This window comes from Erinaceus europaeus, chromosome 4 (genome assembly GCF_950295315.1).
Source record: "Erinaceus europaeus chromosome 4, mEriEur2.1, whole genome shotgun sequence".
Classification (NCBI taxonomy): domain Eukaryota; kingdom Metazoa; phylum Chordata; class Mammalia; order Eulipotyphla; family Erinaceidae; genus Erinaceus; species Erinaceus europaeus.
In genome coordinates, this window is record NC_080165.1 from 23,822,707 (window position 1) to 23,849,660 (window position 26,954).

The following is a 26,954-nucleotide window of genomic DNA, read 5'->3' on the forward strand; positions in this document are numbered from 1 at the left end:
AATCTGAAGGCAGCTTGTTCTTTTTTTTTTTTTTTTAAGATTTTATTTATCTATGAGAAAGATAGGAGAGACAAAGAACCAGACATCACTCTGGAACATGTGCTGCCAGGATCTAACTCAGGACCTCATGCTTCAGAGTCCAAAGCTTTATCACTGTGCCACCTCCCGGACCACATAGGCAACTTGTTCTAAGGTATGTCAACCACATCTCTTTACCTCCCTTCTTTTTTAGATTTTTAAAAAAGATTTATTTATTTTAATTTTTTATTTATAAAACGGAAACACTGACTAAACCACAGGATAAGAGGGGTACAACTCCACACAGTTCCCACCACCAGAACTCTGTATCCCTTCCCCTCCCCTGATAGCTTTCCTATTCTTTTTTAAATTTTTTTATATTTATTTGTTTATTCCATTTTGTTGCCCTTGTTGTTTTTATTATTGTAGTTATTATTGTTGTTGTTGTGAGATAGGACAGAGAGAAATGGAGAGAGGAGGGAAAGACAGAGAGGGGGAGAGAAAGACAGACACCTGCAGACCTGCTTCACCGCCTGTGAAGTGACTCCCCTGCAGGTGGGGAGCTGGTGGCTCAAACCAGGATCCTTACACCAGTCCTTGCGCTTTGCGCCACCTGCACTTAACCTGTTGCACTACCACCTGACTCCCAGCTTTCCTATTCTTTAACTCTCTGGGAGTATGGACCCAAGGTCATTGTGGGTTACAGAAGGTGAAAGGTCTGGCTTCTCTAATTGCTTCCCCACTGAACATGGGCATTGACAGGTTGATCCACACTCCCAGCCTGTCTCTCTCTTTCCTTAGTGGGGAAGGGCTCTGGGGAATTGGAGCTCCAGGACACATTGGTGGGGTTGTCTGTCCAGGGAAGGCTGGTCGGCATCATGTTAGCATCTGGAACCTGGTGGCTGAAAAGAGAGTTAACATATAAAGCCAAACAAATTGTGCAACAATCATGGACCTAAAGACTGGAATAGTGCAGATGAAGAGTTGAGGGGGTTCCTCCATTTTGTAGATAGCTAGTAGGCATATTTTAGTTATATTCCAAAGGTCCTGTGGCTATACTAGTTTTTTTTTTTTTTTTTTACAAGAGCACTGCTCAGCTCTGGTTTATGGTGGTGCAGGGGATTGAACCTGGGACTTTGGAGCCTCAGGCATGAAAGTCTCTTTGCATAACCATTATGCTATCTACTCCTGCCCACTAGTTTTTTTTTTTTTCTTTTCTTTTTCTTTTTTCCCCCTGAGCCTAAAATCTGATATACAGGTGGATCCAAGTTATTGTCTGGGGAGATGATGTTATGGTTGGAAAAAGGACCAGAAAGCTGGATCAGGGAAGAGAGTAGCTCCCAAATATGGGAAAGGTGTATAAATATTGTTGACTGTAAACCCCATCGATTTGATGTGATCTGGGGCCCATATTCAGCTTAGGAGCCTATGTGACCTCTGCATCCCTGTAGGTCTGAGCTCACATTCTGTGGTCATGAGTAGGAACATTCCAAGCTGCCCCAATATCGACCCATCTTCCTCGGGTGTAGCAAAGAGAATGTTGTCCAGCTTCCCCTTCAGAGGATGGAACGTTCTCTACCGTTGTTGATCCAAGTTGAGGGCAAGGTCCTATGGGGGGGCCCACAGAGGGGTCTATTGTGTTGTTCCTGATAGAAATGACCGGTAACAATGGAAAGAGGGATTTATTCGAGGTCTAGGCCCATCATGTCTGTTTGGGAATCTCAGGACTCCCCAGTTAGGGCCCCAGCTGATAGGGTGGCTCTTTACCTCCCTTCTATCACAAAAGACTCAAAGCTTGTATCCCACAGTTCGGAGTAAAACACTGAATATTTTGAAAAAGACTAAGCCCCCTGTTGTTTTCGCTGGGCTATGTTGTTTTCACCGGGCTGGCTTCATGGGCGGGTAACAGACGACCAGGGACTCATGGTTGAGCTGTAGGCAGTATCTCTTTATTCATGCAGGACACAGCACAATCTATACCAAGCTAAGCTAAACTAAAGGTACCCTAAAACTCACAATGCTGTCTTTATATATACTTGCCAAGTAGGGTGGAAACAGGATGTGACATAGAGTGGAGAGAAAAGTGACTGGTGAAAATCAGGGTGTGACAAGGAGGGGGCAGAGCAGGCGAGAATCCTATCACTGAACCACAAATGCCCTGGAGGGAGGGTGGTGCTTGTAAACAGCGGTTATGTAAATAGAATGAAGTGGTTATGTAAATAGAATAGTGTTAAGCAGGGGGGATTTAAACCAAATGAAACAGAAGGGGTCTCGTGCATACCAACAATTCCCCCTTTCTTTTTAACTAATGGCCATAGTATTAGGATTGTGGGGTGAACAGAAATCTATATCGTACAGGCGTTTTCAAAAGAACTGGCATAAGACATGGAAAACAAAATAGGCGAACAGCAATAACCAGTGTGATACCAAGGGGAACGTTTCTTGACTCAAAGGGCAAGGCCTAGCAGGCGAAAGGGCATTTCTTGCCTCTGGGAACACTTCATGCCTCTGGGGGCATCTCTTGCCTCAAAGGGCGTTTCCTGCCTCTGTGGGCATCTCTTGCCTCTTGGGGCACTTCATGCCTCTGTGGGCATAACCTAATAAGGAGGGGGAGTTTTCTGCCTCTGGGGCAGAGCCTGCAGGCGAGGAGACATGGTCTATAAAGTCTCAAGGCAATTGGCTGAAGTTAGTCTTTGAGAAACACAGCAGCGTGTACCAGTAAGTCCGATGGAGGTGTCAGTCCAAAGTAGCTGACCACAGAAGAAAATGCCAGAGGATGAAACGCTGCACGTCTGTCTCGATGGGGAATGTCGGCCATCAGAATTTTGCTTTTCTGTAGAGAGTGAGCTTTGGAGTCTGTGAATCTGTTTCTTTAGGTTGTGCCAGGTCACCTCATTGGTTTCCGGGGGTGTGTTGTAGTCATTCCATCTTGTGGGCGATGTCAGAGAACAGGATCCAAATGGATTTCCAGGAATTTCCATTTGAGTAGATGCTTTTTCATGTGAAGACTTGACAGCAGAAATTCACTTACTTGTCAAACAAAACTTGTAGCAGATTAGAAGTTTACTATAATTGATAACTCCATTAAAATTGGAAGTCTTTTCTAGTATGATTTTAAGGTTGTTTAAACAGTTTAAACTTAATAAAATATGGAAAGGTATACAGAAGAACCACGGTTAAAAGCCTCAGGCATGAGAATAATTAACATAATCATTGCACTATCTGCCCCACCCATAACTCATACAGTTTTCAGGATTAAACGTTTCAGATTCATGTCAAGACGTAAAAGAGAAATCAAAGGAGGGAAAAAACAATTTTTTGGATTGTTTCTGGATGTCTCTAGAAATCATGGCTGCGTCCAGCATTTTTTTTTTAAGTCAAAGTCATACAAAAATTCAGTCATTCAAATCATTCTCATATGAAACGCAACTTGAACCAGATTATCAAGATCTCACCATGTAGGATTAAGAGGTCCCCGGAGGGTGTCCTAGTCCAAAAAGCTCCTTGAAATTCCATTTAGGGTGCTTCTGACTATTGGTGCTGGATTGCTTCAGGCACCCATTTTTAAAAGTGTCTTCCCATCGAAGAAAGTATCCAATTAGGAGAGTAGAACTGACCACATGTCTCCATACTTGGGAACTGCCAGGGTACTGGAGAATGCTTCTTAAACTAGAGTAGTCCTTCTCCATGGGAAACATTCGAGAAGAAGTCCAGAAAGTCCCAGGGGAAATCCCCATGCATATCCCAAGGTCTATGATCACGGTCATAAAGAACCAAACTGTGGCCCGGAGAAAAATGTAGTCCTTTTCCTCAGGAAACATGGGAGAGGGAATCCAGAAAGTCCAAGGAGAAATCTCCGTGCATCTCCCAAGCTCTATGATCCCGGTCATAAGAAACCAAAGTTCCCGGTCAGGGAACCGAAGTGTGGCCCAGAGTAAAATGTTCCAGAGACAGAGAAACTGTCTCATAATGAAACAGTAGAGGCTTTGGCAAACCTCTTCATAAGTAGAAGAGAAGACCATAGTGCATAGGTAGGCAAAGTCTTCACTTATCTGGGAGTTGCGCAGGTCCAGTCACACATTGTAGCGCCATATGTTGTTTTCGCTGGACTATGTTGTTTTCACCGGGCTGGCTTCACGGGCGGGTAACAGACGACCAGGGACTCATGGTTGAGCTGTAGGCAGTATCTCTTTATTCATGCAGGACGCAGCACAATCTATACCAAGCTAAGCTAAACTAAAGGTACCCTAAAACTCACAATGCTGTCTTTATATATACTTGCCAAGTAGGGTGGAAACAGGATGTGACATAGAGTGGAGAGAAAAGTGACTGGTGAAAATCAGGGTGTGACAAGGAGGGGGCAGAGCAGGCGAGAATCCTATCACTGAACCACAAATGCCCTGGAGGGAGGGTGGTGCTTGTTAACAGCGGTTATGTAAATAGAATGAAGTGGTTATGTAAATAGAATAGTGTTAAGCAGGGGGGATTTAAACCAAATGAAACAGAAGGGGTCTCATGCATACCAACAGCCCCCCACCCACAAAGTCTGCATTTCTCTTGATTCACAAGTGGGTGATAATAGAATCATCTTGCAAATTCCAGTATCAGCAATTCAGGGAAACCTTTAGTGTTAACAGCCCAGTTGAGGGTTTCTTATTTTTGTTAAATTGGGACATAATTTGCTTACCATAAGATTCACCATACCAAAAAAAAAAGTATACAGTTCAGGGGCCTAAGAGCTGGCTCAGTGGGTAGAGTGTGTGCCTTACCATATGTGAGGCCCTTGGGTCAATCCCCAGCATATGACAGCAGGGTGGGGGGAGCATTCACAGGTGGTGTGCTGTTTTGGTGCCCCTCCCCCCAAAAAAGTTTTAAAAAATTCTGGGGAGGCAGCATTGTGGTGCACACACCACACCCTGGCTTCATTCTCCAGCAGTGCAGGGGTAGCTCAGCAAGTAGAGAACACGTCCCTGTGAGTGAAGTGTGGGTTGTATCCTCGGCAACATGTGGGGGCACTTGGACTCAGCAAAGGGAACCTTGGTGTTCCTGCCCATCTTTCTTCTCGGTTTACCTCTCTCTGCATATATAGGCATTTTGGAAACTGGGCCTGGGAGGCCACTTGGCGCTAGTGTGTCGTTCTGCACCGTGGGGAAGAGAGAGAGGAGGTCCGGAGCGAAGAGGGAACACAAATCTTTATTTGCGCTGGCACATCAGAGTTGGGTGCTAGAGAAGCAGGTTGGGCCACGTGGAGGTAGTGAAAATGGCCGCCTCATGCAGTAACCTTTCCTGAGCCTGAACACCGAAGTGAAGCGCTGGCAAGAGAGAGAGGTGCGGAAGAAGTATAGGAGTAGCTTTCACGAGAATGGGAAGGGGGAGGAGTAACCATAGCACTCCAAATATCGCAGGGAAATAGACCATGCCCTGAGGGCACAACATGGCGGAACAGGCACTCCGAGAATGTCCCAACTCTCGCGGGAACTAGCAATAGCCTGAGGAGACAACATGGCAGATGTGACTGCATCTGCACAATTTCCCAGCATCTCCCCCTTTCCTTTTATCTAATGCTCAGGGCAACAGTGTGTAAAGTCTATGAACTACTCAGGGTCAGTCTATGAAAAACCAGCAACGTGAAGGGAAGGAAGCTGCTATAAAATTGTCTAAAGTGTCCAAAAGGGTATACCAGCAAGTCTGATAGAAGTCTCAGTCCAAAGTAGGTGACTAGGGGGAGAAATGGCAGGGGATGAAATGCTGCATGAGGAAGGTCAGCCTCTGGAATTCTGCTTTTCTGTAGAGAGTGAGCTGGAACCGCCAAAACGTGACAGGTCAAAGCAGAAGCAGGAAAGGCAGACAGGCAGTAAAAACGTTCTGTCCTTGGAGTCTGTGAATCAGGTTCTTCAGACCGCATCAGGTGACATCTAGGGTTTTGGGGGTGTGTGCCACTGTAGTCATGCCATCTAGTGGGTGATGTCAGGGTGTGCAGGGGTCCAGATGTTTTTTTCCGGGATTCCTATGGAAGAAACACAAACAATCTGCTTCTCGTGGTTAGCAGGGCATCTGATTTGAATGCTTTATAGAAAAAGAGGTTTGGTGCCTTAGCCAACTGAGTATTGGGGGATGTATCTTTCCTATTCATTTATTATTATTATTTTATATTATTTTTCATGGTAGTCAGCCGTTATTTGGAAGGTCCTGGGTGATTCATGGGGAAAAAGAACTTATCTTTCAACAAGGACTCTAAGGTGTAGGGAAGCAGGAACTTTTTTTTTTGTTGGTATTTTGCCTTTTGTTGCCCTAGTTGTTTTATTGTTGTAATTATATTGTTGTTATTACTGATATTGTGGTTGTTGGATAGAACAGAGAGAAATGGAGAGAGGAGGGGAAGACAGAGAAGAGGAGAGAAAGAGACACCTGCAGACCTGCTTCACCGCCTGTGAAGCGATTCCCCTGCAGGTGAGGAGCCAGGGGCTCAAACTGGGATCCTCAAGCCAGTTCTTGCACTTAGCGCCACCTGCACTAAACCCACTGCGCCACCGCCCGATTCCCAGGAACTATCTTTTAACATAAACTCTATGGCTATGCCAATAGCAACTTTGAGGGCACATGTGGCTCCCCACATGTCCCATTGTTAAAATTCGGAGGCTCCAGCTGGCCGGGCTAGCTTCACGGGCGGGTAACAGAGACGACCAGAGACATACGGCTGGGCAGGGAAGCTGTATTTCTTTATTCAGGAACAACGATTCATAAACTAAACCAAACTAATCACCAAACAGAACTCTGCTGCCTCTTTCCCCCGCAGTGGCGCCAAGCACTCTCAAACTCTGGAACCCTGGAACTCTCTCGGGGTTCCTTGGGGTGGGGACAAGTGGGCCCGCAAAACTAGCAGGACTGAACCAATTTTCTTGGCAGGGGGAGAGCTAGAACAACCCAATGTAAAGAGTACAATTGGTTCTTGTTACTTGCTTACAGGTTTCTCCATGTTTGTGCCAGTTTCTTTTTTAAAAAAATGCCTGTATGATAGAGGTTTCTGTTCACCCCACACCCCTGATACTGTGGTCATTTAGTTTAAAAAAAAGGGGAGAATTGTTGTATGCTTTACATTGGGTTGTTCTAGCTCTCCCCCTGCCAAGAAAATTGGTTCAGTCCTGCTAGTTTTGCGGGCCCGCTTGTCCCCACCCCAAGGAACCCCAAGAGAGTTCCAGGGTTCCAGAGTTTGAGAGTGCTTGGCACCGCTGCGGGGGAAAGAGGCAGCAGAGTTCTGTTTGGTGATTAGTTTGGTTTAGTTTATGAATCGTTGTTCCTGAATAAAGAAATACAGCTTCCCTGCCCAGCCGTATGTCTCTGGTCGTCTCTGTTACCCGCCCGTGAAGCTAGCCCGGCCAGCTGGAGCCTCCGAATTTTAACAGCAGTCCCCCTTTCTTATATCATGTTTTGATGTTTGACAGACTTTGTTTTGTGGCAGGGCGGACTGTGCCTTTCTTAGGTTGGGGATCAGCCTTCTGTCTTACCTGTCATTGGAACACCTGGTCATTTTTGCCCAGTAGTACCAGGTGCCCTGTCTTAGGTTGATTGGATAGCGCTAGTTTCCCTTTTACCCATCATTGGCTAGCCAACCCTCTACATGGTGGACGTTCTGATGGAGGGGGGCAAATCCTCCACAGCAACTCAATATTCTGCCATGTCCAGCCTATGATAGTGAATTTGTATAGGTTGCATCTTTATGGCATCAATCTGTTGTTTCAAAAAGGCCATGAGCTTATTAAAAATTATAGGACTGTGGTCTGGGAGGTGTTGCAGTGGATAAGGCGTTAGGCTCTCAAGCGTGAGGTCCCAAGTTTGATCCCTGGCAGCACATGTACCAGAAAGATATCTGGTTCTTTCTCTCTCCTCCTCTCTTTCTCAATAAATAAATTAATTAAAATGTTGAAAAAAAAAGAATTATAGGACCTATTGTGAGCAGAAGAAGTAAAACAAGCTAGGGTCCCACAACTAAGGATAGACAGGTAAGGAAGGGGGAATGTATCCATTGGTATGAAGAGGTGGGATCATATCTCAAGTCTAAGGGAAGCAGTCAGTGGATGTGATGTCTAGGGGAACAGCCATTTGTCTTTGGGGGTAGTAAAGGATGTCTGTGGCATGGGTGATATTATAAAGGGAAACATCTTTAAATTGTTGGCTGACAAAGGCATGGCTTATGGTGGCAAGACAAGATACCCCAGTTAAGTTTACAAGAATATGTGAATGTTGTTAATTTACATAGGTTGTGTATGGAGGAACTTTTTATAGTTTAATACCTTACCATATGAACAGATGATTCTTCATATGAAGGCTTGATAGCTGTACTCACTTGTGAAAAAATAATAAAACTTGTAACAAGTTAGAGGTTTACTATAATTGATACCTCGATTATAATTAGTTTGAATATCTTTATGATTTTGTTAAAAGGTCATCTAATGTGACCTCCTGTATCAGTCTCTACAGCAGGATCTTTAGACCAATTATAGTTAAAATATATATATTGATTTTTAACCTTTTTTACTTTGGAGTATAAACAGACTCAGGTTACTTAGAGAGTTAACGTATGTTAGTGACAATGGTTTTAACATTTGCAGTGCCAGATTGATGCCAGATCTGTTGTGGATTAATTTCAACAAGATAGTTTACAGGGCGGGGCCCTCCAAAAGCGTCCTGTATACAGAATTTGCATTTTAGTTTTGGGGATCTATTGTCACGTTAACTATTTATACTTTACCTTAAATAGTAACTTTAGCAAATTAACTTTACCTTTCCTGGTAGTGATATAGCTTCAAGGTTACACTTTTAACCGTTAAGTTAATGTTTTACCAAACTTGAAACATACATATAAACATTTAGTTATAACACACAGGAGGAAAAAAAAAACTTTTTTTATAAAAACATATCATTAAAAAAGAAACAAATTTATATCTGTCAGTACTCACACAGTTTAAGACTAAACACTTACATATATATACCAAAACTTATATATAAAATCAAAAGAGAGAAAAAAAAATTTTGGAATTTTTCTGGATGTCTCCAGAAATTTTGGCTGCATCCAGCATTTTTTTTTTCCTCCTCCAGGGTTATTGCTGGGCTCAGTGCCTGTAACATGAATCCACCGCTCCTGGAGGCCAATTTTTTTCCTCCTTTTGTTGCCCTTGTTGTAGCTTCATTGTGGTTATTATTATTGCCCTTGTTGACGCAATTTGTTGTTGGATAGGACAGAGAGAAATGGAGAGAGGAGGGGAAGACAGAGAAGGGGAGAGAAAGACAGACACCTGCAGACCTGCTTCACCACCTGTGAAGCGACTCCCCTGCAGGTGGGGAGCCAGGGGCTCGAACCGGGATCCTTACGCCGGTTCCTGTGCTTTGCGCCACATGCGCTTAACCCACTGCGCCACCGCCCGACCCCCTGCATCCAGCATTTTTATATAAAATATAAAATTACCTTATAGAGTACTCTGTGCAGATGGGTCATGCAAAATTTTTTGGTCATTCAACACACTCACAAAACACAACTGGCCAGTCATAACATAAGACATTCAGGGGAGGGGTAGGAGAGAGGGCTCTGTGAGCCAACTTTTGTAGATTCTGCCATGTCATATTATGGATCCTAGGATGTATCCTGCGGCTAGTCCTCTTGTATTTCTTGTTCTTCAGGGATAACAGTGCCATCATGAGGGTATTGTCGGACATGGCGGGCAGGAATCCAGACAGGTTTAGAGTAATTATGTGGGAAAATGCATGCAAATCCTCTTCCCTTGGTCAATAGAGGGTCAGGCCCTTTCCAAATTTTATCAAGTGGGTTTTTCCATTTGACCTTAATAGATGGGAGAGTAGATGTGTTTGCCAGTGAAGAATAATAGGAGGTAAGTCCGAGTTATTGTACATATCAAAGAGATTTAACATAGTTAAGGCTTTGCTAGCTGGATATTGGGGGGGTACATTCCTCCTTTATCTTTATTTAATTGATCCTTAAAGGTTTGATGGGCCCTCTCGACAATGCCTTGTCCCTGTGGATTATAGGGAATGCCTGTGATATGAGTAATGTTCCAGAGGGAACAAAAATCTTTAAATTGTTTGCTGGTAAATGCAGGTCCATTGTCAGTTTTCAGTTTAAGAGGTAAGCCCATCACAGCAAAACAGGAGAGCATATGGCTTATAAGCTTTTTAGAGCTTTCTCCTGTCTGAGCTGTTGCCCACATAAATTTAGAAAAGGTATCAATTGAGACAAACACATATTTTTGTTTGCCAAAGTTTGGTATGTGGGTGACATTAATTTTCCAAATAGCATTAGCTTTTAAACTTCGGGGGTTAACCCCAAGGGTCTGGATAGCAGGTGTTTTATGAGACTTGCACAGGAAGAGCATGTAGCTAGGATATGTTTTAACTGTGGTAAAGGAACATCAGAAAATCGAGCTCGAAGGCCTTTAAGATTAACATGGGTTAGAGAATGGAAATCAGCAGGATCAGAGACAGAGACTAGGAGAGCTCCTGTGGAGGCAAGATGGTCAGCTGCAGCATTCCCTTCGGACAGGGAACCAGGAAGAGGGCTGTGGGAATGAAGGTGCTGAATATATAGTGGTTGGGTTCGAGAAGAGAGCATAGAGGCAATTTGAATCAAGAGAGGGGAAGGTGGGTTGTCATCAATTTTCACATAGGAACGAGCAAGCCATGGAAGTAAATTAACAGTATACACACTGTCAGAGAAAAGGTTGAAGGATTCTGGTACAGCTTTTAATGCAAGGAAAACAGCATAAAGTTCTTTGTACTGAGGGGAATTCTCAGGAAGCTCAGTAAAGAGAGGTTTAGGGGGTTGTTTGTCTGGGTAATATATAAGGGCAGCAGCTCCCTTTTTTCCACCATCAGTGAAGACTGTAGGAGCAGAAGGAATGGGATCTCGAGAGAAAAGTTTAGGTGCTAGCAGAGGCAAAAGAGGTAAAGAAGCTATCAATTTATTAGAAGGAAAATGGTTATCTATTTGTCCTGAAAACCCCACGAAGCTTATGACAAAGCGGGAATGATGGTGTATGAGCCACTCTGTATCTGTGAGAGAAAAGGGCAGAATAATTAAATCCGGTTCTTTCCCTAAGACCTGCACAGACCTATTTCTTCCTTGGCAAACCATGAATGCTAATGCGTCTATCTCAGTGAGGAGTCTTGGAGCTCCACCTACTGGCGTGTGAAGCCACTCAAGAACCCCATGGTTCTGCCACAATGCCCCTACTACTGTGGGGGTGGAGTTAAAGATTAGAAGGTATACCGGAGAGGAGGGGGAGAATTGAACAAGGTGCATGTCCTGGAGGGCCTGGTTAACCCTTTCCAGTGCTGAGGAGGCCTCGGGAGTTAACCTACGTTTTGAGGAGGGCTGTTTGTTTCCTTTTAACAGGTCGAACAGTAGTTGGAGGCAGCTTGTAGGCAGATAAAGATACTGCCTAAGCCAATTTAAATTTCCAAGAAAACTTTGTAAAGAAGCAAGAGTGAGGTTAGAAGGAAAAGTAACGCTAGGTTTTAAGGGACGAATTTGCGTTAGATAAATCTCTGAACCTAAAAAAGATATTGGAGGAATTCGCTGTATCTTCTCAGGAGCCACATTAAGGCCGCTTTAATGCAGGAATGAGAAAATCACTTAGGGCACAGAGATCTGTATCTGATTTTCCCCATATTAATACGTCATCCATGTAATGAAAAACATTAAGGCCCTTATGGATATATGGAAAAAGGGCAGATTTAACAGCCTCTTGACAAATTGTAGGACTATTGGCCATGCCCTGGGGCAGCACTACCCATTCAAATCTATCGGCAGGGCTGGCGTTATTAATAGAAGGAACAGAGAAGGCAAAACATTTACAATCTTGCGGATGCAGGGGGATAGAGAAAAAACAATCTTGTATATCAATAGCTATGATTGGAATTCCCGTGGGAATTTCAGAAAGAAGAGGCAAACCCCTTTGGGGGGAGCCCCAGACCTGCATAGTTTTATTAACCACATGGAGATCTTGGAGGAGGCGCCATTTTCCTGAGCGCTTTTTAATCACAAAGACAGGAGTATTCCATGGGCTTTGAGAATGACGAATGTGTCCCAAGGACAACTGCTCTTGGACGAGCTCCTTTAAAATTTCTAGCTTATCCCTAGGTAAAGGCCACTGTTCCACCCAGACAGGCTCATTAGAAAGCCAGCCTAAGCGGAGAGTTTGGCTACGAACAGTGGCAGTTAGTATTGGGGGTGCTGATTAGATCTGGTCTCGCAGGAGCGGGTGTTATGCTCTGCAGAGACATCTGTGGATATCCTAACATCAAGACATTCCAGAAGATCTCTGCCCAGTAGGTTGGTGCTAATATCAGCTACCAGAGGATGAAAGTGTCCGGTAGAACCTTCTGGGTCTTCCCACATGAGCGAATCTCGTGTGAGAAATGATTGGGTCACCCCTCCAACCCCGTGTATATGGGGTCCCGGGAGGAGTTCCCAATTGGGGGAACCTCTGCTTAAAATCGTCTTTTCTGCCCCCGTGTCAATAAAAAATTTAAAAGGAATATTGCCAATCCTTACTCTCATAGTAGGGTAACCACGTTCTAAAAAAGGAGTGGTCCACAAAATCTCAGGCCCCGAATTTGTACCATTCAGGGGCGTGCCATTTTTATGAAATTTGGACCAACAATCTCTCTTCCAATGAAAACCCTTCCGACATCTGGGACAAATTGTCCGAGGTTTTTGGCTCCCTGACTGAAAGCGGGGTTGCCCTGACTGGAGGCAGGGTTGCCCTGACTGGAGGTGTGGTCGCAGCTTATCTGGACATTGGTTACGCCAGTGCCCTTGGCAACCGCACTGAAAGCAGGCCCCATTTTGATTACATGGGGTAACTGCATAAACCTGTGTCGTAGCGGGTGCCCCATAATTGCCTGATGTAAGTTCCTGTGTCACTAAAATCCAATTATCTGGGTGTAGGTGTTTAAGACTAAGGCATGCCTGACGGAATTGTGGTATCATGCCATCCCAGACAATAGAACACAGGAGGAAAGAGAGGATTTCAGGATTATAAATCTTTCTCTCTAAGGTTTGCCTCACCCTTGAGATGAAATTTTCTAGGTTTCATCAGTGTTTTGGCGAAGAGAGTTAATAGGGACTGAGGCCTCTACTGTGGTTGGGGTTAACCTTTCCCAAGCTTGTGTTTCGCAGATGCGTACCTGTTAAAAATTACCGGTTGGAAACTTGGCTTCTGCCTGCTGAGTTCCAGTTTCAAACTCTCTTACTCCAAACAGTGCATCAAAATTCCATGCTATCTGTTTGTTACTATTTTCCTGCGATTGTCTAGAGCATTTGTCGTGGAAGCATGCCTTCCATTGTAGATAGAGGGGGTCTGGCAATGCAGCACAAACCAGGTCTTTCCAGTCCTGGGGTGTATTTAGATGCTGGTAAAAACTCCTTAAAATGGACTTGGTCCATGGAGCGTGAATTCAGTCCTCCTTCATGGCTTGTCTGAGTTCCCTGAGCTCTTTGGAGGAGTATGGGTGCCACACCTGAGGGTTTTGTCTATTGGGGGCAACATTTACTGGGAAGGTGTGGACTTGGTCTGATGACGCGGGGGAAAGAGTTACAGAAGTGGAGGCTGCCGTAGTGGCTACAGGGGAAACTGAGCATGTATTTACGGGGACGGAGCTCTTGGGACAGACTGCAAAAGGTTTAAGGTCTCTAAACGCTGAAAACATATCCTTTAACTGCTGTATCTCTGCCACAAGGTCTCTTAATGATGAGGTATAATCAGGGGGAGGGGTCGAAGCGGAAACCTCAGGGTCTTTTAATGATGAGGTATCAGCAGGGGGCAGGGTCAAAGAAGCGGAAACCTCAGGGTCTCTTAATGGTGAGGTATCATCAGGGGGCGGGGTTAGAGAACCGGAAGCCTCAGGGGAAGCCGAAACCGTGGCAGCTGGGAGCAGGGTCAAAGGAGGAGCGTCCGAACACGTGTATGTGTCTGTGGGGACGGAAGTTTTGGGACTAGCTGCTGATCACTTAGGGTATCTAAGTCTTTTTTTTTTTTTTTTTTTAATTTTTCATTTAAGAAAGGATTAGTGAACAAAAACATAAGGTAGGAGGGGTACAACTCCACACAATTCCCACCACCTAATCCCCATAACCCATCCCCTCCCATGGTAGCTTTCCCATTCTCTAGCCCTCTGGGAGCATGGACCCAGGGTCGTTGAGGGTTGGGCATCTAAGTCTTAAACACATATGCTTTAACTCTTGTATCTCAGCCTCAAGGTCGCTTATCCTCATGGCAGACCACGTTGTACATATCTTGTAAGTAGCGATTATAGCTGAGAACCCACGGTGTAGCGAAAATTAAAGTGTCTCTGAGAGCGAGAACCTGTCCCAGGAGAGAAGGAGATAATGTCTGGGACACCTCCTCATAAAACGAAAAAAATCCCATGGTGAGGGGAAACGCAGGGCCACAGAGTCAGGCGGCTGCCACTTATCTGTGTCTGGGCGGCTTTTCTGGACCTCAGGCCGGGCATGAGTGCGGGACACGTCCGGCGCCAGATGTCATTCTGCACCGTGGGGAAGAGAGAGAGGAGGTCCGGAGCGAAGAGGGAACACAAATCTTTATTTGCGCTGGCACCTCAGAGTTGGGTGCTAGAGAAGCAGGTTGGGCCACGTGGAGGTAGCGAAAATGGCTGCCTCACGCAGTAACCTTTCCTGCGTCTGAACACCGAAGTGAAGCGCTGGCAAGAGAGAGAGGTGTGGAAGAAGAAGAGCTTTTATAGGAGTAGCTTTCACAAGAATGGGAAGGGGGAGGAGTAACCATAGCACTCCAAATATCGCAGGGAAATAGACAATGTCCTGAGGGCACAACATGGCGGAACAGGCACTCCGAGAATGTCCCAACTCTCGAGGGAACTAGCAGTAGCCTGAGGGAACAACATGGCAGATGTGACTGCATCTGCACAATTTCCCAGCACTAGCGCACAAGCATGAGACCCTAGGCTCAACCCTTGGTGCCACATAAAAATCATTTTTTGCCTGCAGGGCCTTTTGGTCACACAGCTCCACCACTCCCGGTGGATGCTTTAACCTGAGACAGAGGGGAAGAGGGAAAAGGGCGCCACAGCCTAGCCCCACCTCTCACGGGTCACAGCTCTCCTTGGTGCACGTGCCCTCAGGTGTTGTCGGGGCCTGGAACCCAGGTCCTTTACAGTGTCTGCTTTACCAGGTGAGCTATCTCCTGACCTCCAGTTTCTTTTTAGGTAATAATTTAAAGAAAGTGTAGAGTTTAGTGGTGTTAGTATTTCACAATGCCATGAAGCTGTAACCACTGTCGAGTTTTAGAGCCTTTCATCATCCTGTCTACATGCCCACGAGAAGTCACGCCAGTAGTGCAGGACCCACCACACTGGGGGAACTTTAATGCTATAATCTTTCCCTCTCTCCCTCTGTCTCTTTCTGTTGAGTTGTCAGAGAAGTCATAATGTATTTTTTCTTTGCAAAAATGCATGACTTTCCTGTCAACCCAATATATAAAAAAGGTCAGCTCAGAGCAATGAAGCCCTGACATTGCTGTTGACGACAACAAAGTCAGCCCACATCCACCTGTTACCAGACTGGGCATTCCCTGATCACGCATGAGCTTGCCTCTTCTGAGCATGTAAGTAAAATCATGCCCTACTTGTCCTCTTGTGTCTGCCTGCTTTTACTCAGCATTGTTATTGGCACCTCACTTTTTTTTTTTGTCTTCAGGGTTATTGCTGGGGCTCAGTGCCTGCACTATGAATCCACTACCTCTGGAAATTACTTTTTTATTTTTGGTTGCCCCTGTTTATCATTGTTATTATTATTGTTATTTCCATCATTGTTGTTGGACAGGACAGAGAGAAATTGAGAGATGAGGAGAGAAAGACACCTGCAGACCTGCTTCACTGCTTGTGAAACGACTCCCCTGCAGGTGGGGAGCCGGGGGCTTGAACTGAGATCCTTACTCCTATCCTTGTGCTTTGCGCCATATGTGCTTAACCTGTTGTGCTACTGCCCGGCCCCCACCTCACTACCTTTTATAGCTGAGTTATATTCTGCTATGTGGCTGTCATTGTGTTTATCCACTCATGGGCTGCTGGATGTTTGGCTGTGATGAATCCCACTGCTGTGACAGAAGTCTCGGTGTGGAGGTGTGTTTGTTTCTCTACTCAGCAGTCAATTGTTGGGTTATATAGTAAGTCTTCATCTTTGGAGACGTGGCAGCTATTTTCCATGGCAACTGCACCATTTCCACCCACTGGGTATGAGGGTCTCATTTTCTTCACATCCTTGATAACACTTAATGTTGTCTGATTTAATTATACTCATCCCAGTAGGTATGAAGTGGTCTATGAGGTGGTGACTTGCATGTCCCTGATGGTTGATACAGTCATGCCATTCACATCTCTGTCTACAGAGAGTTGCACATTCACGGCTTTTGTCTGACTTTTATTCCCTTGCTGCCAAGGTCCCACTGGAACTTCATGCCTGCGTGATTCCACCGCTCCTGGCAGACATCGTTTGTTTTCAAATAGAGGGGAGAGGGAGGAGGAAGAGAGAAAGATACCACAGCACTGTTTCACTGCTCTTGAAGCTTCCCTTTTGCATGGTGCTCCCATGGGGTGTCTGGGGCCTTAAGCCTGTGTCCTTGTGTATGGTAAAGTGTACACTCTACCTGGTGAACTATCTCCTGGCACCCACCCTGCTCCTCTTAAAAATATGTATTTATGGGAGCCAGGTGGTAGTGCAGCGGATTAAGTGCACATGGCGCAGAGTGCAAGGACCAGTTTAAGGATCCTGGTTTGAGCCCCGGCTCCCCACCTGCAGGGGGGTTGCTTCACAAGCAGTGAAGCAGGTCTGCAGATGTTTCCTTCTCTCCCCCTCTCTGTCCTATCCAACAACAGTAATAACAACAATAACAAGGGCAACAGAAATGGGAAAAACGGCCTCCAGGAGCAGTGGATTCATAGTGCAGGCACTGAGCCCCAGAGATAACCCTGGAGCCAGAAAAGTTATTTATAACAGGAAGAGAGAGCAAGTTTCATATGAAACAGAAAGCAAGAGGGAAACCAAATTACCAGGTACATATGGTGTTGGGGATTGAACCGGGAACATTGGGTTTTGCTGGCTTTTCAACTGGGTTATATATCTGTATTGTTGAGACTTTGTGCCTACATAATTCTTCTTCTCCTAGTGGAGTTTTTAAAATTGTTCTGATAGAGACCACAGCACCACTTCACTGTCCATGAAAATGAAAACTTGGACCTGGGCGGCTGCTCAGCAGTCTTATGCATGAACAAAGCCCTGAGTTCATTCCCCAGTTTCGCAGTTAAAAGTAGTATTTGCAGGGCCAGCTGGTGGTGTACCCATTACCATGCTCAACAGACTGGGATCCAGAAATAAGCCCACACATACACAACCACCTAATATATGACAAAGGGGCAAAGAAAGTCATTCAACAGATGGTGCTGGGAACTTTGGACAGCTACATGCAGAAAAGTGAAACTAGACCTCACCACCTATCATCATATAACAAGGTTGAATCAAAATGGATTAAAGATCTGGATATTAGATTAGAAACTCTAAAATTTATAGAAGAAAATGTTGGTGGAACTTTTCAGGACCTTCATCTTAAAGATGTATTTGGACACTCAGCCCCTTGGACCTGGGAAATGAAGAGTAAATAAATGGGATTACATGAAACAAAAAAGCTACACATCAAAAGCGAACTACACAAGGATAAGCAGGCAGCCCAGTGTGACTAATATCAAACATTTATACAGAATTGGTACAGATCTAAAAAGAAGAAAAAATAACCCAATAAAAAATGAGCCAAATTGCTTAAATAGACAGTTTTTTAAAGAAGAGATACACATGGCCCACAGACACATGAAGAAATGCTCCATTTCACTTATCACTAGAGAAGTTGGAAATAAAACTACACAGAGATTTCATCTCACACCTGAGAGAATGGCTGACACCAACAAACCAGGAAATGACAGGTGTTGGAGAGGCTGTGGAGGAAAGGGAACTCTGCTACACTGCCGGTGGGAATGCAGACTGATGTGGAAAGTCCTTAATAAAAATGGAAGTACCTTATGACCCAGCAATACCAATCATAGGCATTTATGCAGTGGACACTCAGTCACTAACTAGAGGAGACATGTGCACCCCAATGTTCATAGCTACATTCTTCACAATAGCCTATTACTCTCTAGCCCGTCAAAGGATGACTGACTAGACAAGTTATGGGATTTTATGTTGCAGTCAAAAAGACGATATTGTGTCCTTTGGAATAAAATAGATGGAACTGGAGGTGACTATGCTTACCAAAATAAGAGATGAAAGACAGCTACCAGATGGCTTCACTCATGTGGAATTTAGAGCTCTTACATAAGTTGCAACAACAAAAAAAAATCAGAGGCAAGCAAACTCTTTAAGACTTGTGAGAACTATGGTTGTCTTTGAGAGGTAGGAAGGTGCGGACACAGAACTTTGGTGGTGGGTGTGGTGTGGAGCTATACACATTCTGATCTTAGGGTCTTTTAACAAACTACTAATGAAAACTATTTTTAGGGAGTCAGGCGGTATCAGCAGGTTAAGCACTGGTGGTGCAAAATGCAAGGACCAATGTAAGGATCCCAGTTCGAGCCCCTGGCTCCCCACCTGCAGGGGAGTCGCTTCACAGGCGGTGAAGCGGGTCTACAGGTGTCTGTCTTTCTCTCCCCCTCTGTCTTCCCCTCCTCTCTCCATTTCTCTCTGCCCTATCCAACAACGACGGCATCAGTAACAACAACAATAATAACTACAACAATAAAACAAGGGCAACAAAAGGGGATAAAGTTAAGGGGGAAAAAAGATTAAAAAATTATTTTTAAAAAGCCCCTGGTCCTCACCTGCATGGGGAAGCTCATGAGAAGTGAAGCAGTGCTGCGGGTGTTTCTTTCTTGTCCTCTCCCTTCTCAATTTCTCTGTCCTATGGGGGGAAAAAAGTGACTTCTGGGAGCAATGGATTCATAGCGCCTGCACGAAGCCCCAGAGACAACCCTGCTGGTAATAAAAGTAAACAACAAAGCATTTACTTGAGCATAGGACATCAGGTGTTGGTCAGTACTGTCTGCATGATTATTTAACAGGACTGAGGAGCTGGAGGGAGAGAGACCTGCAGCACTGCTTCACTGCTCATGAAATTTCCTCCCTACAGGTGGGGACTGGGGGCTTGAGCCCAGGTCAGGTTCCTGCCCATATAATGTGTACACTTAACTAAGTCCATGGGGGAAGCACCATGATCAGTGAAATGGTGCTGTAGGCGTTTCTCTCTCTCCCCCTCTGTTTCTGCCTCCATCCAAAAGAAAAAAAAAATTGACTGCCCCTTTTACTTTCCACTAGGGCGATGTTTGCGGGCCAGATGAAGCTTGAGAGCCTTCCAACTGATAGATACTAGCAAAGGAAGACTCCACAACTGGATCTGCAGAAGCCTTATCCTGCTTGTCTGCACCATGTCAGGTAGAAGGCAGAGCCTGGGCTTGGAAATACAGTGAGAGGCTCTCACAGAAAAGGGGAATTCCACTGAGGAATGAGCACTGGCTTGGTTTTTGTTCACGTGCCTCACACCCGCCAGGTAGAAGGAGGCTTCTGCTGGGGTGTCTGGGAGAGTTACCAAACTCCCTTCCCATCCCAGCCTTCCACTTCCCTTCCTCCAGAGGGCAGCACGTGTCCAGGTCCCTGCCCCCATCTCCACTCAGCCCGCTGTACAAATCCTCAGGTGGAGGAAGCAGTGAGGAGATAGTTTGGTTGTGCTTTTTGTAAGATCCTTCCTTCCTCCAGAGATTATCACATGTCTAGCTAGGTTTTTTCCCCTTCCCCACCTGTCTCATCATGGCCCAGCCTCTTGGATGGGGGAGGGTAAGTGTGGAATACGCCAACTTCATCGCCCTGCACACTCTGCCTTTTCCCCCCCAACTCTCCTGTTCTTGACTCTAGGAAGCCACATACCTTCTGCCGGTGGTCCCTTCTTGGCCTTGACTCCAAGCATGTGGCCCCAGGAGATCCTGGCCAAGTGCGCACAGGTATAGCACTTCAGCGGCCAGGAAAGGTGTCCTTGACGGCTTCCAAGAGTGGACGGTCACCCCACCATAGCTCTCTACCCTCTGAACTAGGCATAATGCTATATTGTGCAGACACTGAATTGTGTAAAACGTGTTTCTTGCCTTGATTCTGCTACCTTTGGCCTCCAAGGAGAACGGGGGAGAAGCTAGTGGCTCCCTGCTGCTGAGTGACAATAAAAGGCTTTTTTCCGGGAGGGTGCTAGCAACCTTGGGGAGGCGGCAGCACAGCATGGCAGCATCTTCCTGAATCTGTGGCCACAGGAGGCTGATTCTCCCTAATCCTGGTCTAGAAGGAAGAGCCAGAGGAGCAACCAGAGTTCTCCTATGATGAGTTCGGCTTCCGTGTGGACAAGGAAGGTAAGGTTGGACCCTCCTGTACGGTCTTGGTTGGGGGAAGACCCTGTGACGTAGGCTCCTGGCGCTGATGCTGGTGAAAATAGATGGAGAGCTCTGGGTTTGGCTTTTATGATAATAAAACCAGTGATGTTCATTGTGAGGAAGCTAAAAACACACAGACAAGTATAATGATGAAAACAAATCTGGGGGCCGGGCAGCGGAGCTCAGGCCCCTGCTCCTCACCTGCAGGGGGTGCTTCATGAGAGGCGAAGCAGATGTCTGTCTTCCCTCCATCCTACCAAATAAATTAGAAAAAAACAATCCTGAGCCTGAAGGTACCTGGATATTTCAAGCTAAATCAGCTTTGTGTATCTGTAACCTTGTCATTATGTCAGATCTGTGTTTTTTATCTACATCATATACCATGAGCACTTTTTCTGACAGTTAAGACTGCTTTAAAGTATATTTTTCAGTGGCTTTGTTATAGCCCATTCAGTGGATTTATCATATTTTTATTTTATTATTATTTTTTTTGCCTCCAGGGTTATTGTTGGGCCTTGGTGCCTGCACTACGAATCCACTGCTCCTGGAGGCATTTTTTTTCCAGTTTTTTTGCCCTTGTTGTCATTATTATTGTTGTCGTTGCTGTTGTTGGATAGGACAGAGAGAAATTGAGAGGACAGAGGGGGTGAGAAAGACACCTGCCCTTTAAGCGACCCCCCTGCAGGTGGGGAGCCAGGGGCTTGAACTGGGATCCTTGCACCGGTCCTTGCACTTCACAAGCCCGTGTGCGCTTCACCCACTGCTCTACTGCCTGACCCCCATCATTATATTTTTGTAACTCTTTTGTAAGTGGACCTCTAGGCCATTTCCATTGCTTTCTAGTATAAGCGCACCTGTTGGTTCCCCAGTGGATAGTTGTAAAAGCCATCTGCCAGAGCTCAGATACCTGTCTCCAGTTAGCAGGAACATGACTAGATTTTTTTTTTTGCCTCCAGGGTTATTGCTGGGGCTTGGTGCCTGCACCATGAATCCACTGCTCCTGGAGGCCATTTTTTCCCTTTTGTGCCCTTGTTATTTTATCATTGTTGTTGTTATTGATATCATTGTTGTTGGATAGGACAGAGAGAAATCGAGAGAGAAGGGGAAGACAGAGGGGGAGAGAAAGACACCTGCAGACCTGCTTCACCACTTATGAAGCAACTCCCCTGCAGGTGGGGAGCCGGGGGCTGGAACCAGGATCCTTACGCCAGTTCATGTACCATGTATGCTTAACCTGATGCGCTACCACCTGACCCCCCCGACACGACTAGATTCTAATTGGCTGAAGCCAGTCATCTTCAGAGTCATTGTATTTTCCAGTTCAAGGGTCCTTGCTTTCTAGTTTACAAGCAAACATTTCTAAGTCAGAAGTCGGACCTGAAGAGCACAGGGAACTTTCCATGTGACAGGGACAGAGAGTTTAAGCTCTTGTCAGTAGCACATCTTGCTGTAATGTGGACTCTCTACATGTGAAGCTGTACAGGGATGTGGCATGAGGACAGTTCTGGGTGTAGCTAACATGCCACAAGAGCCTCATCGACTCAAGCCTCTCAGGAGGCTGGTCGAGACGTTTCCAGGCACTAAACAAGCATGTACCATATGTTGGGGGCTGGGGAAGTGGGTGCGTGAGCTGAGGCTTCTTGCAGGGGAGGCCGTGAGTACAGAGGCGCCAGTGGAGGTGGGTCACAGGTCCCATTAGGTCTGTGTCTCTGATCATCTTGATCAGATGAAGGACGGTGGTAGTGACTGCAGAGAGCACAGGGGTCACCAGGTTCTGGTCTGAGAGAGACCGGCAGGGTGTCAGTGCTGAGGTCTGGCACTACAGCTGTAGCTGGGGGCCTCTGTTATGGTGTGCACACAGTAAGCCCCTCTCTGTGGGTGCTCTCCTAGCAGACAGTGCAGACCCCAGTTCCAGCAAGTTGCCAGGGGGGTCTCTGGTGGAGGACCCCCAGCAGAGGCTGCGGTGGCAGGCCCACCTGGAGTTCACCCACAACCATGATGTGGGGGACCTCACCTGGGACAAGATCGCTGTGTCCCTGCCCCGCTCCGAGAAGCTCCGCTCCCTGGTGCTGGCGGGCATCCCACACAGCATGAGGCCGCAGGTGAGGCGCCCCCTACCCCCACCTGGCCCCGTGAGGGTTCAGCGTCCCACAGAAGCCTGAGTATGGCAGTATGGCCCTTCTCCTCCCAGCTGTGGATGCGGCTCTCTGGAGCCCTGCAGAAGAAGAAGAACTCAGAGCTGTCCTACCGCGAGGTTGTGAAGAATAGCTCCAACGACGAGACCCTTGCTGCCAAACAGGTGAGGGCCAACGGCTCTGAGGAAGGAAGCAACATCTGCTCCAAAACCACGTGTGATGGGGGCGGCGGCCCTTTCTCCTGCAGACCTGTGCCATGAGCAAGCTGGCTCCTCTGTAGACGTTGGGTAACCGGTGGAAAGGCCACCAGCCCAGTTCTCACTAACAGCACTGAGGGATTTTTCAATTTTCAAAAATTTAAATCCCTTGCCCAGTAGTTTTAACCACCTAAAGATTTTTTTTTAAAGATTTTATTTATTTATTTATGAGAAAGATAGGAGAGAGAAAGAACCAGACATCACTCTGGCACACGTGCTGCTGGGGATTGAACTCAGGACCTCATGATTGAGAGTCCAAAGCTTTATCACTGCACCACCTCCCAGACCACAGGATTTTTAAAAATTTAAATATTTATTTTTCCTTTTGTTGCCTTTGTTGTCTTTTGTTGTAGTAGTTGTTGTTGGATAGGACAGAGAGAAATGGAGAGAGGAGGGGAAGACGGGGAGAGAAAGACAGCTTGTGAAGCGACTCCCCTGCAGGTGGGGAGCCAGGGCTCGAACCTGGATCCTTCTGCCAGTCCTTGCGCCTTGCACCATGTGTGCTTAACCTGCTGCGCTACTGCCCAACTCCCTCACCTAAGGATTTTAAATGCAGATTTCCAGGCTTCTTTCCAGAGATTCTCATGCTGTTGCCCTGGTGTGAAACCCAGGAATCTCATTGCTTATCAGCTCTTCTGGGCATCAGCTCCCCCTTGGCTGTAACCCTGGGGCAGGAGGGCAGTCCATGGAATGCCCATGCCTGGGGGAGAAGCCTGTTGGGTTTGTCAGCACAGGGGTACCCTGGCCTCTTCAGGGGCTGGGGTAGCAGCATCTGGCTGTGGGCACCAGCCTCACAGGTCCTTGTGGGTGGGCTGCTGACAGATTGAGAAAGACCTGCTTCGCACCATGCCCAGCAACGCCTGCTTCGCCAACGTGAACAGCATCGGGGTGCCCCGTCTGCGCAGGGTTCTGCGAGCACTAGCATGGCTCTACCCAGAGATCGGCTACTGCCAAGGCACAGGCATGGTGAGCACAGCCCCAGGGAACGGGAGCCCAAGGGCGTTTTTCAGGCCCGGTGTCCAGTCATCTCAGCACTCGGGTGGGAGAGCCCAGGAGGTGGTTCCTGCCCCGAGGAAGACACACTGTCTGGTGTGACCACCCCACTCAGGGCTCTTCTAATTTGCTTGGAGACCCGGGTAGAGCTCCCTGAACCCCTGCCCTGGCCAGGTGGCTGCCTGCCTCCTGCTTTTCCTGGAGGAGGAAGACGCCTTCTGGATGATGTGCGCCATCATTGAGGACCTGCTCCCTGCCTCCTACTTCAGCACCACCCTGCTGGGTGTCCAGACAGACCAGCGCGTCCTGCGGCACCTCATTGTCCAGTACCTGCCTCGTTTGGACAGGCTGCTCCAGGAGCATGACATCGGTAAGGGCCACGGAGGATGCCACGGCATCCTGCCCTGGCTCACAGGCCCAGTCACTGCTGGGGAGGATACCCAAGCCAGAGTGTTGGTCTGTGTCCACAGAGCTGTCGCTGATCACGCTGCACTGGTTCCTCACGGCCTTCGCCAGCGTGGTGCACATCAAGCTGCTGCTGCGCCTCTGGGACCTGTTCTTCTACGAGGGCTCCCTGGTGCTATTCCAGACCACTCTGGGCATGCTGTGCCTCAAGGTGCTGCCACGGCCCAGCGTCCTCCTCTGCTCTGCTTTGGCCTGAGTCTCCCTGGCCAGGTGGTGACACCCCCTCCCCTCCCCCATGGTCCAGGAGGAGGAGCTGATCCAGTCAGAGAACTCGGCTTCTATCTTCAACACGCTGTCGGACATACCATCACAGATTGAGGACCCAGAGCTGCTGCTTGGGGAGGCCATGCGGCTGGCCGGCTCCCTCACCGACGTGGCCGTGGAGACCCAGCGCCGCAAACATCTGGCCTACCTCATTGCAGACCAGGGCCAGCTCCTGGGGACCAGCGCCACCACCAACCTCTCTCAGGTGGGGCCATGAGGGAGGGGGCCCCCACCTGCATCTGTCGCTAGCCCGGGGTGAAGGATAGACCCAGCTTTGAATGACAGGTTTCTCACCTCGTGAGGTGGCATAAGTACGATGCTGGGCTGCCCTTCTTCTTCTAGCGTTTGCCCTTCTTCCGTAGCCAGTCAACAGCGTCAGGTTGAGCCTGATGTAAAGTTTCGAGACCTCCTCTGAATCTGGAGAGGTGGCAGTCATTGACTATGTGGGTCATAGTCTGTCTGTAGCCACAGGGGCAATTCGGGTCATCTCTGGCTCCCCAGCGATGGAACATAGCGGCGCACCGGCCATGGCCTGTTCGATAGCGATTGAGGAGGCCCCAATCATAACATGCTAGGTCAAAGCCAGGTTGACGCTTGCAGGGGTCTGTGATGAGCTGAGCTGACTGCCAACTCTGTTTCCAAGAGTCTGGAACAGAGAAGTTCAGTGTAGGCGTAGGGGACCAGATTGGGTGACGAGACGTCAAGCGTTGGACAGGGTGGGCGAAGATATCCGCGTATATTGGCAGGTGCGGTCGAGTGTAGACGTGGGAAATGAACTTAGATGATGCCGCATCCCGACGAATATCTGGCGGGGCGATGTTGCTAAGAACTGGCAGCCATGGAACCGGGGTGGAATGGATGGTTCCAGAAATTATCCTCATGGAGGAATATAATTTGGAATCGACCAAGTGGACATGGGGGCTACGGAACCATACTGGGGCACAGTATTCTGCAGTGGAATAGCATAATGCCAGAGATGATGATCATAGTGTGGAAGCGCTCGCGCCCCATGAGGAGCTGGCCAGTCTTGCAATGATGTTATTCCTCGCGCCCACCTTTGCTGCAGTTTTTATGAGATGTTCGTGAAATGACAGAGTGCGATCGAGAGTAACGCCAAGATAGACTGGCTGGGCTTCATGCCAGATTCTCGTATCGCCAAGCTACACATTAAGCTCCCGCGAGGCCAGGCTGCCCTGTGGGCGGCTAACAGCTCCCGCCAACCTGTTCTCCCGGCCTGCAGGTTGTTCGCCGCAGGACACAGCGGAGGAAATCTGGCATCACCTCCCTGCTCTTTGGTAAGACTCCTTCCTTGGGCATCCAGGCACAGGGGCCGTCTATCCTTGGTGGGGCCCTGGTCCCATCATTCTCTGGGCCCTCCCCAGGGGAGGACGACCTGGAAGCACTGAAGGCCAAGAACATCAAGCAGACGGAGCTGGTGGCAGACCTCCGGGAAGCCATCTTGCGTGTGGCACGCCACTTCCAGTGCACGGACCCCAAAAACTGTAGCGTGGTGAGTTTCAGCCTCTGGGCCTTTCTCTACCCCATTTTGAGGTGCTGAGACGGCGGGGCTGAGGCTCTCCTCCTGGGGCCTTCCTGTTGGCTCTGGCAGGAGCTGACCCCAGACTACAGCATGGAGAGTCACCAGCGGGACCACGAGAACTACGTGGCCTGTCTGCGCAGTCACCGGCGCCGCGCTAAGGCCTTGCTGGACTTTGAGCGACATGACGACGATGAGTTGGGCTTCCGCAAGAACGACATCATCACGGTCGGTGGGGCCAGGCGGGGCATCTGGGAGGTGGGCTCCAAGCTGGGGGGCAGCGAACAAGCACCTGCTTTGCTTCCTGTTCTCCATCCTGCAGATTGTTTCTCAGAAGGACGAGCACTGCTGGGTAGGGGAGCTCAACGGCCTGCGAGGTAGGGGCCCAGGCTGGGGGTGAGCTGTGCCAGTGTCCTTTGCTTTCCTCAGCCCCCTGGCCCGATCCTCACAGGGCCCTGCTTCTCCCACAGGCTGGTTTCCAGCCAAGTTTGTGGAAGTCCTGGATGAGCGGAGCAAGGAGGTGAGGAGGTACCCCAGGTGGGGCTGTTCTGAGCACATGGTGGCTGGGGGACAGCTCCTCAGACCTCTTCTTCCACAACCAGTACTCCATCGCGGGGGATGACACTGTGACAGAGGGGGTTACGGACCTTGTGCGAGGGACCCTCTGCCCAGCCCTCAAGGCCCTGTTTGAACATGGACTAAAGAAGCCATCTTTGCTGGGGGGTGCCTGCCACCCCTGGCTGTTCATTGAAGAGGTCAGTGGTTGGACCTGCCATCCTT

The 26,954-nt window shown here is 47.7% G+C and overlaps 1 protein-coding gene across 7 annotated transcripts in view; it reads left to right on the forward strand.

Moving 5' to 3' along the window:
* Positions 1-26,954, forward strand: part of SGSM3 (small G protein signaling modulator 3) — a 421,214-nt gene that overhangs the window by 26,066 nt on the left and 368,194 nt on the right. For 6 of the 7 annotated variants that reach the window (XM_060189023.1, XM_060189020.1, XM_060189019.1 and 3 more), the window contains exons 2-16: positions 19,427-19,543; positions 20,021-20,106; positions 20,436-20,502; positions 22,417-22,625; positions 22,715-22,822; positions 23,738-23,881; positions 24,083-24,278; positions 24,379-24,524; positions 24,618-24,842; positions 25,878-25,932; positions 26,020-26,147; positions 26,247-26,402; positions 26,497-26,551; positions 26,645-26,694; positions 26,777-26,929. In XM_060189023.1, coding sequence (XP_060045006.1) covers positions 19,537-19,543; positions 20,021-20,106; positions 20,436-20,502; positions 22,417-22,625; positions 22,715-22,822; positions 23,738-23,881; positions 24,083-24,278; positions 24,379-24,524; positions 24,618-24,842; positions 25,878-25,932; positions 26,020-26,147; positions 26,247-26,402; positions 26,497-26,551; positions 26,645-26,694; positions 26,777-26,929 — 1,785 coding nt within the window. In that variant the 5' untranslated portion in view covers positions 19,427-19,536. Of the gene's footprint in view, positions 1-19,426; positions 19,544-19,802; positions 19,887-20,020; positions 20,107-20,435; positions 20,503-22,416; positions 22,626-22,714; positions 22,823-23,737; positions 23,882-24,082; positions 24,279-24,378; positions 24,525-24,617; positions 24,843-25,877; positions 25,933-26,019; positions 26,148-26,246; positions 26,403-26,496; positions 26,552-26,644; positions 26,695-26,776; positions 26,930-26,954 lie in introns of all 7 variants that reach the window. The other variant, XM_060189022.1, reaches the window with a different exon arrangement.